This window comes from Opisthocomus hoazin, chromosome 28 (genome assembly GCF_030867145.1).
Source record: "Opisthocomus hoazin isolate bOpiHoa1 chromosome 28, bOpiHoa1.hap1, whole genome shotgun sequence".
Lineage (NCBI taxonomy): Eukaryota > Metazoa > Chordata > Aves > Opisthocomiformes > Opisthocomidae > Opisthocomus > Opisthocomus hoazin.
Genome location: NC_134441.1, coordinates 2,996,271 through 3,009,943, shown reverse-complemented (window position 1 = coordinate 3,009,943; position 13,673 = coordinate 2,996,271). Strand labels below are relative to the sequence as shown.

General features: G+C 41.6%; 1 protein-coding gene across 1 annotated transcript in view; it reads left to right on the top strand.

Annotated features, from left to right (window-relative positions):
- ANTXR1 (ANTXR cell adhesion molecule 1) overlaps positions 1 to 13,673 on the top strand; it is a 109,891-nt gene that overhangs the window by 12,591 nt on the left and 83,627 nt on the right. The window contains exons 5-8 of the mRNA XM_009936576.2: positions 986 to 1,019; positions 2,949 to 3,028; positions 4,678 to 4,746; positions 6,817 to 6,897. Of these exons, the coding sequence (XP_009934878.2) occupies positions 986 to 1,019; positions 2,949 to 3,028; positions 4,678 to 4,746; positions 6,817 to 6,897 (264 nt within the window). The remainder of the gene's footprint in view (positions 1 to 985; positions 1,020 to 2,948; positions 3,029 to 4,677; positions 4,747 to 6,816; positions 6,898 to 13,673) is intronic.

The following is a 13,673-nucleotide window of genomic DNA, read 5'->3' as shown; positions in this document are numbered from 1 at the left end:
TTTCTGGGGGGAGTTACCTTTTCAGCTTAGGACAAGGTTGAAGTCTTTGGCATTGCAGTCCCACACGGAACTGTGTTCATGAAGGGTGGAAAGCTGTCTAGACTCCTGCTTGGGTGCTGCAGTAAACTTGTCAGAATTGGGTGGGGGCTGAGGCCATGACTCTAGCCTGTACTCATTGGTGGGCAAATAATGCTACGCAGAAGTTATTGCCTGCTCTGAACATCTTGTGTATATTTTCACGCTCAGGAGTTTCTCTAAACCTGAACCCACTCCCACTTCTGTACTACAGATGCATTTTGAAGGGTTGTGGAACTGTCTTCCTATTGAAAAATGCGTGTAAATGCACACCAAAAATTCAGTGACATGACAGAGATGCTGGCTCTTAACTTGGAGTCCAGAACCAAATCCCAGTTTGGTGATGTCAGAAACTTTGCAGGAGAAGTCTAAAAAAACCAAATTTAATTCCAGAACAGAAATTATATTCATAAGGCAAGTATGTTCAGAATTGCCTAGTTTTCAATTTCGAATCGATGCACACTGAATCATTTGCCCTTCTGCCTTGCAGAATATGCTTGCTCATAGATCAAGTGGGAGACAGAAGCATAAGAATATCTCCCTGCAGTTGGTTTATTTAGTTGATCTAGAGGTGTCAGGGAATATTTATCGATGGGCCTCGGATGTTTCTCAAGGAGAGGGGGTGAATGTGGTTTTTCAGGTAGCAGAATAGCAGGAGACTACTGTTGGCCAGTGGCCTTAGGGTTGGTTTGACTGAGTTATGGTTTAGATAAGACCTTGAAGAATCACAATTAAAACCATAGGCAAGAAACTTGTTCTGTGAAGCAGATATCTTGGAAAACAGAGGTTATGTGCAGACTATAAACATGACATCCTCACTGCTATCTTCACTTTCTTTCTAGTGTGCGTGTAGATGCCCACAAAGTATTATTATTCGTTTATTGCTAATAATCTTCTGGTTTAATTTCAGGCAAGTGAACAGATTTACTATGAAAATGTTCACGGTGAGAGACTTTCTTGATCCATTCATTGTTTTTTTTCTCTTTCTTTTTGACTGTTAACTTTAATAGATTTGAAATGCAGCTTCACTGTGGGAGAGGTTGGGGGTGGCTCCTACTCTTACAGGAATGCAATGCTATTCAGGATGCTTTTTCCTGAAAAGGAAAAAGGACAGGTGGAGCTTTAAGGATCCAGAGCTGGAATGAAGGCATTTCAGGCCAAAAGTGAGAAGCTAGGCTGACTGACGGTGCCTACTCTTACCAAAAGTGTCTGGTGCCTTACTTTACTCTTTTTGCTTGAGGACTCAGGTAACCATTTCTTCTTCTCTCTGAAACATGAGTACGTGGAGATGCTGTTTGGTAAATGTTTTTTTCAATAAGCAATTATTAAATCCAGTAGGAAGTGCAGAAAACTGCAAAAATGTTTGTCCTTTCCTTCCCTGTAATTAATGCAAAAACTTTCTGCACTGCAAAGCCTGAAGTAGAAACGTAAATATTGCTTCTTGGGAACCAAAAGATAGGCAACCCGATGTTTGAGTACAAAGCCAGTTGTGATGATTTTGCAGGGCCACTGATGAATGAAATGAAGTAGTGACTAAGTCCACACGGCTTTGGGACTCACCTGTAAAATATGACTACAGCAGAATGGTATCAATAGCTAGAACAATTCAATTTGGGGTTGATAATGCTTTTATATGCTGGTATACATGTTAAATGTAAACAGATTGCTGCCATATGCAGGCAGCAGTGGACAGCTGGGTCCTCAAGTCAGAATGTTGGCTTGCGTATTTTGTCTCTTAGTTCTGTGTGTTTGTCCTTGCTCCACTAAAGGGAGTGTTTATACCACCTGCAGTAGGCTGAAAGGCTCCTGCAGTAGTCAATGGAGGGAGAAAGGCATCTCTGGAGGTCATTTGGGTTCCTCAGTTTGTACGAGAAGTGCTGACTTTTCCCCATTTCCTACAGAAAGAGCCTGGGCACTTGAGTTAGGCATCTGCAACATGAATGGCCTTGCATGTTGCTTATTGTTTGTCAAGCAAGTAAGTTTCTTGTTGCGTCATTACCACTTTATTTAAAATTCGGCATTTCTAAGTGGCACCAGGAAAATTAGGTATTGATGTCTGTTCTGCAGTGATTGAGGAAGTTGCTTGTTTGGGTTTTTGACTCTTCAGCAACAGTTGTTAAAGGCACAGCTACTTGTAATGGCAGGAAAATGCCCTAGATGGTTGAAGAAATTTAAAGGTTGATAATTTACATGCCTTGACATATTTAGCCTTTATCTTTCTGTAACAGTATTTGTGCGAGTTGTACCTACAGAGCTGCTTCAGATCTGTAACAAGTCTACTGTTAGAAATATGAATTAATTCCATTTGGCCACTCCTGAAAACTAATACAAGCTTGTAAAACCCAAGCTATAATCAATACAAGGGGAAGACTGCAAGGTTTAACTATGTTGCTGAATTAGGTTATATAGGAAGACTGGAGATTTTAGGCCGTATTCGTACCATGTCTGTTTAAATCAGAATTGAGCTTTTTATCACAAGCTGAAAAAGATCTCTGGATTTTGTGAATTGACAGCATTGATGAAATCAGGAGAAAACTAGGAACACCTTGCTGTTTGTTTTTTTTTTTTATGGCAGTCTAATCTACTGGTGTGAAATATGTGAAAGAGTTATGAGGGACTGTCAATTAAAAATCATTGGCACCTCAAAGGAGCGCGGTATAAAACTGGTATTGAAGGTGGGTGCCTGAGTGGAAAAAGTGCAGAAATTCATGTCTTCTGAAAACTGGTTGGCTGAAGGGAGGTAAGGACATGAGCTTGGTGTCCACTATTTCTGGTCTTTTAAGTGTGCTAACAGGCCACTAGCAGGTTATTTTCCAGGCTAGTTTAACAAATACAACTCAGAAACAAAGGCCTAAAGAAGTTTGTGTGTTTAGGTTACAGAACTGCAAGTGTCATCATTGCGTTGACAGACGGAGAACTCCATGAAGACCTATTTTTCTACTCTGAGAGGGAGGTAAGCGTCTTGCACATTTTTAGCCAGGGAGCCAGTGAAATGTTTGGACTTGCTGCTTTGAAGGCAAAAGATAGAGAAAACCTTTTCCCCTAGTAAAGAAACTTCCCTTTGGTGCTCTTTAGACATGAATCTTAAGGATAAACATTAACAGCAGACATGCTTCTGACTCATCAAAACTGAGACTGCTCATAGGAAAGGTTTAAACTTCCAGTTAAACAAAACACCAAAAAAAGGGCGGAAAGAATAGTTCAGAGTTGAAAAGTTTGAGTATTTACTGGATTGTTCTGGGAAGTAACCTGAATCTTCTCACTTTGACTTTTCTTCTTTTACAAAAAAAGACTGCAGAAAGAGGATGACTGTTGTTCCTATAATCATCACATCAGAAAGCCTCTCAGATGATCAGATCCAAAACTTCCACAAATGTTTACAAGAATCAAGTGTGTATTCTTAACACCCTCATTAAATTAGCATGTTATGCAAAATGTAAGATAAACAGTAGGTTGAGCACTTGAAAGCTTTGCTGTTTAGTGTTCCTGCTGATGTCCTTTTGATAGTTATCTCTGAAGAGATGAACCAATTTTCACTTGTCAGTCAAACAAATTAGGATAACCTAAACTTGGTAGATGGTATTGTTACATGAATTTGCTATGGACAGCTTTTCCTCTCAATCTGTCCAAAGAGCAGCTTTGAATCCAATAACAACAAAAAGAATGGCATTGTAAAATAAAACCAATATTGCTACAGCACAAACAAGTGTCATGAATCTAGAGTTCCCCCTCCTTTATTGTTCGTCTTCTCTTCTTCCCTTCTGAAATCAAAAATCCACAAGAAAAGTTTGTTTTTAGAGGTGAATGAACAAGTGGAGAGGTCAAAACTGTGATATTTGTTTTGGTTTGGGGAGGAACAGTTAGTGAGCTAGTAGAATGGAGATCCTGGACTCAGCTGTAGCAACTCACTGAGTTGCTTCAGTTGTTTGGGTTTAAGTTTCCTGGTGTACAACTGGAATGATGCTTTTCTGGTAAAGAACTTTGCTGTTTAACAATTTGAACTAGTACAGTTTTCTGATAGTGTCTGACTTGCTACCATCTTTTCTGGGAATGGGTTTTCAGTCAGGTGTTCCTGTTCTAATGAAATATGATTTAAAAAAAAACACAAACAAATCAAACCTGTGGATGTTCTCCCTTCATTAGTTTGGGACACTAAAAGGTGGGAGTGATACAGTTCTGTAGCAGATGGAAAGAAATGTTTTTTTCACCTATGCATATCATGAGTCCAGGCACACGTGTCTGAATAAAAAATATCAAAACATTTTAGGTTACTGTTATACTGGGATGTGTTCTGAATGATGAAAATGAATTTACTGTCTTACATCTGTCGGACAGACAAATGCTAGGAAGGTGAGCTAATTAAGTTTAAAAGAACCATCAGATACCTTGCGTTTTGTTTTACTAAACAAATAGCTATGCTAGTAGCAGATAAAACCTGTTTCTGCAGAATCAGTGAGGAAAGCTTTTAAAGCTTTTTTGACAAGCCGCCCCTCCCCACCTTGTTCATTTTACAGAGAAAGACTAAATTTATGATGAAGACCTTTCAGAAACCTGCATCATGTCACATTTGCATCCATGTCATCCTACCTTTCCTTGTTCCAGGCTAATCGGTCGCGTGACCTGGGAGCAACAGTGTATTGTGTTGGTGTGAAAGACTTCAATGAGACCCAGGTAAATGAGGCACTCGTGTTTACTGAGCTACTTGGCAAAGGTGCATGTTGAACACAGGCACGTGCTCCTGAATCACTTTCTCACAGCTTCTCAAGAGGCCTTCCTCTGCTTCTGTTGACACTCTAAACTGATTGTCTGCAGTGTCTTGGTCTGGGTGGTGGGTTTAAGCCCCTTTCTGTCTAAATGTCTGTATGTAGAGAACTGTACCTCTGCCTGCATGCCACAACGACTCTTGCTAATGGTAGAGAAGAGCAGAGGAAAAGACACACGAAGAACAGCAGATCAGTCTGTCTTAAGCTGTAGGCAGAAGGTGGTTGTGGGGACCTTATTCTTCCGTAAAATTGAGGTATTGCCATGTAACACTTCAGTTTCAGTCCAGCTTTTCTTTCACAGGAAGGCTACGCTGTAAAAAACTAACAGCTTCATTAGTGACATGAATATTTTACTATGTTTTGCCATTTGATAGACTGACTTCTACATTTATCATATGAATGTTAGTATTTCCATGAATTATATTTCACCCTAAGTGTAATAGTTGACATTATATTTTTCTAACATGAGTGAAACACTTGTACAGCCCCAAAGTGGACTGCTGAAATTGAATAGAGCTTTTCCAGGTTTTCGGCTTTCTGACAAAGCTTCAAACACTGATTCAAAAAGGAGTCAAAACAAACTTGGTTTAGAACAGTCTGCTTTAATGAAAACCAGAGACTAGTGTAACCCAGACTAAGTCACAGAAAAAGCAAGGAGGCAAAGAAACTAGATCTAAATTAGCAGAACTGAGACAGCTGCTACTTGAAGTCATGTAGATGCTGAAGAAATGAACTGGAATTAGGTGACTCTGAAGCCCCAGAATGCACTAGGGGGAGGACTATGGGGAATGAGTTGAGGAAACTGTAAACATCCTGCTTTACAGAAGCTGTTGTATCTTGGCCAACAGGCAATAAGCAGCTTTAATACCCTTTTCGGACAGGCTGGGGAAAGTTGCCTGGAGTATTTCTCTGGATGCAAACTAGGAGGTTGGCAGTTTGGTGTTTTGCCTGAGAAGTGGGAGTTCCGAGTGATGTGAGCTGGAGAGGTGGAGCCAGTGGGGTTTAGGGAGGAATGTGTGGCTAGTCTGCTGCCTCCAATTTGCAATGCTACAGGAAACGCCAAAGAGGCCTGCTATGCTGAAGTTACCTCTGCCACGGGAGAGAATTACTATAACAAACATTGGCCTTGCAGCAGTAAAACTTGGTTCTGCTCCAGCTGATGCATGGAGAGCTCATTACTTCTGAACTGGGCTTATATTTTTGCCTTAACCCTTAGCATGCCATTGACAAGTGAATCTGCATGTAGCTTTTTACAGGTGATGTCCTGGTTCCCCTCACTTAACCACCACCTCATGAATGGTCCTCTTCCTTGTCACGTAGGCTTCCAAATGTTCTTCTGCTACCTTTTTCCCTCCACTCAGAAAATATCTCCTGTTAGAGCTCCCTGCTTTCTTCTTCTTGGCTCTCTAATGGTTGATCATAGGTCAAATAGTCAAATCGCTGTCCTGACAGGTAAGGAGAATCAGGTCTATATCTCCAGATGGGGTATCATTTGCATTAGTCTTCTCCATATGTGAAAGTACTGAATCATTTTGATTAGTTCCCTGGTTCAAATGAAATGAGGTATATGCTGAAGTATTTTGCTGCATTACTGGCCTGTCATGTTGATGCTGTGGCCTATTTTGGTTGGGGAGTTACCATGCTGGGTGATTTACAGTCACGTTGGAGACAGTTTTTGCAGTAAAGATCATTAGGCTTTTGGCATCGGTGTAAGCCACACTCTGTCTTGTCTTCAAAGTTAAGGGAAGCCTTTTCGGAGTCCCGATACAGAGCTTTCTAAAAACAATTAGGCTGAAGAGATAAACTTATTAGTGCTGGACAAACTGTAATGTCCTAGCAATCCATTCAGAGTGCTTGGAGTATTTGGGTTTTCTTACTTGCAAGTGGATGAGTCTGGAGCAGTCTTAATTTGGTGCCTGCTGGCTAATCTATCTCATTCTTTGCATTTCTGTTTTATTTACTTTTACCACTTTGTCAGCTGGCTAGAATTGCGGACAGCAAAGATCACGTCTTTCCAGTGAATGATGGTTTTGAAGCCCTTCAGGGAATCATAGACTCTGTAAGTATCTTTAATCATGTGTTTGCATGTGTGCCTGTTAGTTTGTGTTAGCTTGTGCAGATGAAGGGTTAGTTTTCCTGTGTTCAGAAGGACTTGCTGACTGTTAATAAATTGCTTAAACGTTTGGTCCAAAGAAATTGACCTTTGTTTGTACTAATATTGCTACTTCAAGGTAGAGTTTATCAACAGGTCACAACACAGGAAGCTTTGAGCCTAAATAATATCTTTGTATGTCTGCCTCCTTGATGGGAAGTACCTGACTCAATGCACTAGGCACATGATGACAGTATACAAGATGGCTGCCACAGACTGGGACAGCAGAGTTGTGTTATATTACTCTATATGAAGGATTAGGGCACTCTTTGATCTTCATCTTCCTGCTTGATTAGCATCCTTTCTGTCCTGATGGATGTGCTGGACTGCTCACTTGTTTAGAATGGGAGAAGGGATCCTGCTGTGTATGCCAAAATCCCCAAAAGTCTGCTTTCTACTTTCAGCCTCCTGACAAATGGGCTATTTTTTTCCTCCCCAGACCTAGGTTTCCTGATTCAGATTGATCAGTTCCTGTCACTTCCTTTACGAGTTGGGTGCAGTGTGTAAGAGTTGGCCCATTCCTGAGTGTCTGGCGTAAGAGCTAGCAGTTCAGCTGACAGACGGAGGGGAATAGATTGAGTCCTTTCCCATGGCTTCTGTACAAGTCATAGAAATGGCTCTATGGTCTTCACTGGCAAATAAGGATGCCTTGTGAGGCATCCCTCTCTCTAGCTCTAAAACCTTGAGTGGTCCGATACTGTCTCACCTAGGACCAACGCTTCCCTTGACTGAGCCGGAAAGACAACATGAGAGGATGTGAGTGCCACTTTCATTTTAAGTATAAAATATGCCAAGCGTTCACTAGGAAACACTATGTTTTCAGGTAGTTTTCAGTATTTTTCTGTTCCTTTTGCTCAGTTGTATCCTATAACTGTTCTAATTACTCCTTCCCATGGCTGCAAAGAAGGATGGGAAATTCTTTTAAGGATGTGGTTTGTTCATACTGGTGTAGGCTTTTTAGTTGATAAAACACAGATGAAATATACAACTTGAAGCTGGAGAGGGTAGGTTCACCTGGGGGGGATGTCTCAGATTTCTGTGTTTACAGTGGTTACGTGCTATTCTGACCACGTAGTACCAAGCAAAACTGTTCCCTCGACACAGGCTCGGTTTTCCCTAGTGCTCTCGCATGTAGATGGAATACAATACCTTGCTTATTGGTTTTCTTGACACTGTCCAAGTGTGGGGCTACTGCCTCAATTCTCTTGGGCAATCAGGTGTTGCAAGTCATTTCTGAAAGCAAAAAAACAACAGAAACTCCTAGTTTGCTTCCTCGCCCTGTGTTCCCTTTGCAGCTGCTTTTAATGAATTCCAGGAGTGGTCCTGACTCCTTTTCCAGTTATACTTAACAGAATGGAAAGACTTCAGCCTCCGGGAACCTTAGTCAAGGACTGCTTCTGTTGACTGGTGCAAGATTAACCAGCCCTGGGAGGGAGGTCCCAGGGAAATGTAATTGTACAGTCATGAATCTGTGACCTGATCACTGCATTTGAGTGGAATAATTGCAGTAGGTTGGGTGTGTAAAAGGAATGGCAAGAAGGACATAAATCACTCTATAGAATAACAAAGCATTTGTAGATTCCTGTTCTAGCTGGAAAATAAGCTCCCTCATTTCTTCTTTTCTTGTCCTTGTGAAGCACCTGTGTCTTGGTGCAAACAAAGCATTTGTGTTCACAGTAAGGCATTTTAATGTTGAAAGGACCGTAAGTTGTGGAAGCTTCTTTCAATTCCTGTGGAAGAGTTGGTATAGCAAGGATGCTTGGCCATGTGTAGAGGGGATTGGTTAGGCTAGCAGCTGCTGGTTGATATGACAGAGGAAGGAAAGATAAAATGAGCCTGGGGGAGACTAGTGCTTGAGATCAGTCTTGAGATGTGAAGTCCTGGATTCCTTCTGCTCTGCAGTGATTTGGTGTAAACTGCCCTGTATTCCTGCTGAAGCAGCCTATCTCTTCCCTCCTCCCCTTGTCCTGAGGAGTAGATCCTTTTTAACCGTCTGCATGTGCAGAGGTGGTGGACTTAGAAGTCCCTCTGGAATAAGGAAGAGGGTGGGAATTGGGAGTGGTGGAGCTTGAGGCTGTCATCCACTGGGCTTCCAGATGTGCTGAGCAAAGATGTTCAGGGTGGCGGGCCTGCAAATGTTTCACTTCACCTGCCCTTCCTTTACTGTGGGAGCCAAGTTCTGAGTTAGCAGCTGCACAGGGACCTGCTCGGTGCCTTCTGAGGAGGACTGTCTCCTACTGAGCACCACGACGAAGCTATTTAGATTGTGCCCTGGAGGCTGAGTTTAAATGGGCTGAAAATACAGTCCTGTGCTGAAGTCGTGCTTAAAAACACGGTTGTGGAAGTGAGAGCCAGAACTCTTCAGTGCACTGTAGGTTTTGGTCCTTTCTCTCCTGTGAGTTCCAGTGTGACTTTTTTATTAAGCAAACCAATGGCTTTTTCTTCCTCACTGAAAAAGCGACTGCTAAAACTTCAGCTTGCCGTGTGTTTCATGGGGATTTTGAGTTTGTTAGCAGCGAAGAATGTGGTAGAGAAATGGGCATCTGATTGCTGTAAGCTGGGAAACAAATGGAAGGAACTGAAGTAATTAATTCAGTTTTTCTTTGCTGTGAAAAGTTTCTGCAGATCATAACCTGTCAATGTAAAGCAAATGGAGCAAGTCCTAGAAGGAAAACCTGAAACTCAACTTCACCTACTGCTCAGTATGTTTTTTATAGGAGTGCTGGAGGCAATGGAACATGAAGCAACATGAAAATCAGGATGGGGATCCTGTCCATTGCTTTGCTTTGAGCTTTTAACAGAAACTGACTGAAAGAGCAGTCGCTTGGAACAAGAATACTCCCTGATCCTCACCATGTGTTAAACAGTGGCACTAGCTTAGAGCTTATCTCAAATAGAGGTGTAATCCTAGGTCCCTTGGAAAGGATTCTCCGAGTGAGCTGCAGGAAGCCTCAAGAAGCAGTTGTGATGTCTAAAAAATTAAGTAGTATGAAGAAGTTTGTGGGACCGTCTCCTATCTGTATAAATTCTGCAAATGATTCATCCTTTTAAGTTCAATTTCCTGTGTACTCCTTTTGGATCATCTTGCGGTGATGCCCACCTACCCTCAGTAGTTTTCAGGTCTTGCTTCACCTCTTAGAATTGATATGACAGTTCAGCGTACTCCTACACCCCAAGAAATTTTAGCCTGGAAATACACTGCCTCTGAATACTTCTGTTACACAAATCTTTTCTGGGACGGGCTGCAGTGCTGGATATGTGTAGCGTGGTAACTTTTGTGAGAACTTGATGTGAGTGTCTGATAGACAAAGTATGAGAAATGTGGTGATGCTTTTACATACTTGTGCTGAGCTAGCTGTTCAAACTTCACTTGTAAATAGATAAACTGTATATTCCCTGATGCAGGGAAAGGGGCTGAGGCTCTATGAATGGGGGAGAGAGATGAGAAAGTGACTACCTTTGCAAGACTCGTGCTGTATGTGCAAAATCTGTAATGTACACAAAATTTCTAAGTTAGCTGTCTGCCTTACTGCTAACATGTAGCCTGAGCGTTCTGTGTACATTGCTCAGTTTCAGCAAGCTGGGCTCTTTAAACTCCTGCAGCCAGTAAGGAAGGATGGGATCTCCAGAGGGCAATTCAGAGCAGGAGCTTCACAGAGGTATTCTGAATCTGTCTTCTGTCAGAGCCAGGCTTTCTATGTAGACCAGAGAAACTCAGCAATTCAAGCCTCTTGGCTTGGTTAGGTAGCTTAGCTGTCGAAAGCAGAGGATGTGAATCCCCAGCCTCTACTGTATGGTGTTTCTTGTTACTTTTAGTAGTATGTGGTCAGGGTTTCTACTTCTTTCTTCCCCCAAATGCGTCTTTATAAAGGACTTAAATATATTTATTTTACTTAGCTCATGCAGGTATTATTGGACAGGAAACAATAAATAAATTACTGTTTTGTAATTGGCAACAGACTTTGTTATTTGGTAGTTCAACAGAGCTTGATAACTAGTACCTAGCCTCAGACTGTAGGTCATTCACACTGATGCTGATTAGGCAGTAACCTTCTATTAAACTTCAGCATCCTGTTTGCTAATTAGAATTCCCAAACTTGATGGAAAAAAAATTTGGAAGAAATATGCAGCTGCTGTGGTGAAAATCTGTCTGTGTGCTTGTGGACCAGAATATCAAGTGAAGGCTTCCAGCAGCTGCAGAATTTCACTCCCCTTCTTCCTTTTGTTTCTAAAAGGGCCCAGGTGACCTGCAGGGCCTTTCCTAGTTCTTGACCTTAAGTGTGTTTCCTGGCAGAAAGCTAAATTAGTCGCAGGTAGTGCTAAATTCAGTTCTGTCCTGATAGAGATAACTGTGGCAAATAAAGCCATGCTTCCACAAGGATGTATTGCACTTATTTGGCACGTCAACAAATATTACCAAGAGATCCTTCCAGGAGCCTCTGTGAAGCTGGAGCACAATTGGACCCCCATAGAGTACAACAGGAGACTGATTTGGGAGTCTGTGCTTGGTCATTAAGCGTGTGCTGCGAAAGACAACGGGATGCTTCCTCACCAAGACTGAGCACGTGCTTCAAGTACTTTTCTGCATGGGTGCCAAGACAAGCTGCCTTGAGGCCTGCAGTTGGTTACCAAGTAAACCAGAACTGTTGTAGTTCTTGTGAAAATAAGGATGTGGAGTCAGTTCTCCCGTGCACGCTGTTGGAGCGGTTTATAGGCACTCAGCTGGGGGATTGTGTCACCACTCTTGCATGTTATTTTGCTTTCCTGGGGAGCGAGCCTGCAGTGAAAAAAGTGCACCTACATCCCACACGAGGCTGTGCAGTCCTTGCGGAAAGAAGAGAACTGATTTGGTGAAATCTTCTGTGATCAATATATTGAAGTCTTTTTTTGAATGTATTTTTATAATGAGGAAGAGACAGAAAGGAATTCTTTTGCAGTGGTTACTGCTGCCCGATTTTCTCTTTAAGTTAGGGTGGGTGCTTGGAGCATTGGAAACTTATTATTATTCTAAATCAAAATAAATATGGCAGTTGGCACAGTAAAAAGCCATTAAGGCCAGCTTTTTATGGTCACGTAAATGGGTTGGATTGGACTGGAAGGGAGCTCTGCATCATCTAATTGAGACACCTGCTATTCCACCCCACTGTCCAAGCTGGCTTGCAGCACGGGTGTTTGTAAATGGCTGAAGTCATGAATTTCATACTTAATTGTGTAAGGTTTTACTTGTTTTTTTTTTTTCTGAATTGAAGTATTGATTGTATTTTTCACGCATTTGTTCTTCAACTCATTTGCCTAATTCTCCTCTTCATTGCTGAAAGACGAGGAAAAGAACTATATATTAAAACGTTTGGAGATGCAGAGGGAGAGAGGAATGGAATCTAAGAGGGAATTCAGAAAAATGTGAGAATATTCTCCTCTTCAAGGAGACATTTTTCAGTGGAGAGGAAAAATACTTGGAAAAACATCAGCTGTTAGTTGTGCTCATTAGCCTCAGCAGTAACTCTGGGAGAAAAATGCTGTGTCTTCAGAGAAGCAGAACCTGCAATGAGTAAGGGGCGGGTAGTAGAGGACTGGCAGGAGATGGTTGGATGGATAGCTACAGATGGATACTTTGGAAGAGTGTTCTTACAGTCCTCTTTATATTTTTGTCTATTTTCCTTATTCTGCTTTTCAAATTCTTCTACTGTTTTTCAGTTCTGTTCTCAGCTGTTGACTTTCTCTTTTTTTTTCCCCTTGACAGTTCCTGTATAACCCTGTTCCTGCAAATCTTTCTCCTTCCTTGTCAGGCTGCCAGCAGCTCAGATGGTCCTGGTTCCTTCAGTCCCTTGGTACTCTTTCAGTCTCTACCAGCCCTGCTTGGCAGTAACTCAAACTTTTGTTTAAAAGTTTTTTTTTTTAAAAAAACAAACAAACAAAAAACCACCCCCCAAAAAAATCATGGCTGTATCTGTACCTTTTCCAATTAGATATTTGAGGCAGAGAGCTGTGATTGTGGAGAAAAAAATAGATTATCTTTCTTACAGTATTTATTGTATTGGTTGCTCTTCTTTCCTTACAGATGTTTCAATTTAAAGTTGGGAAAATAATTTTCATGTTGGATTCAAGTCATGATGCTTGGCTGACATTCACTTGCCTCTTGGAGCTGACCTAAATTTTGATCAGTATTACCTCGTCTAGGGGCTGCTCAGCCCAGTGCTGAACACACACAGCTCTCGGTTGCTGCTGCTGTTCTCGCAGGGGCTTATGGACACTGTCACAAGTTTGCTGACTGCAGTGAAGAATTTGAGTTGATCTTCAGAGTAGGGGAAAGGCTGCTGCATGCAAATAACAGCTCGAGAAATTTTAGCACTATGTGGGAATAAACAGTATCCAACTCTAGCATGTTCCTTGTGCCTTACAAGCAGTCTGCCAAGCCTGATGCTGAAGTATTTGTGTAAATCACTGCCTACATGTAAAGTGGTTAAAAGCCAACCCTTACAAAGATGTACTGTTTAATTTAAACTTGGTTTAAGTAAAGAACAATTGTCCATACAGCTTGATTTGAAACTGCAGTGCAACTTTGAGGATGCACTCAGGTATGCTCTCATAGATCAGATTAAAAAATTAAGAAGTTGGAATCCTTATGCTGTGACATGTGAAGTGGCTGTGTAGATATATTCCTAGGATGTTATACTGCATAGTTA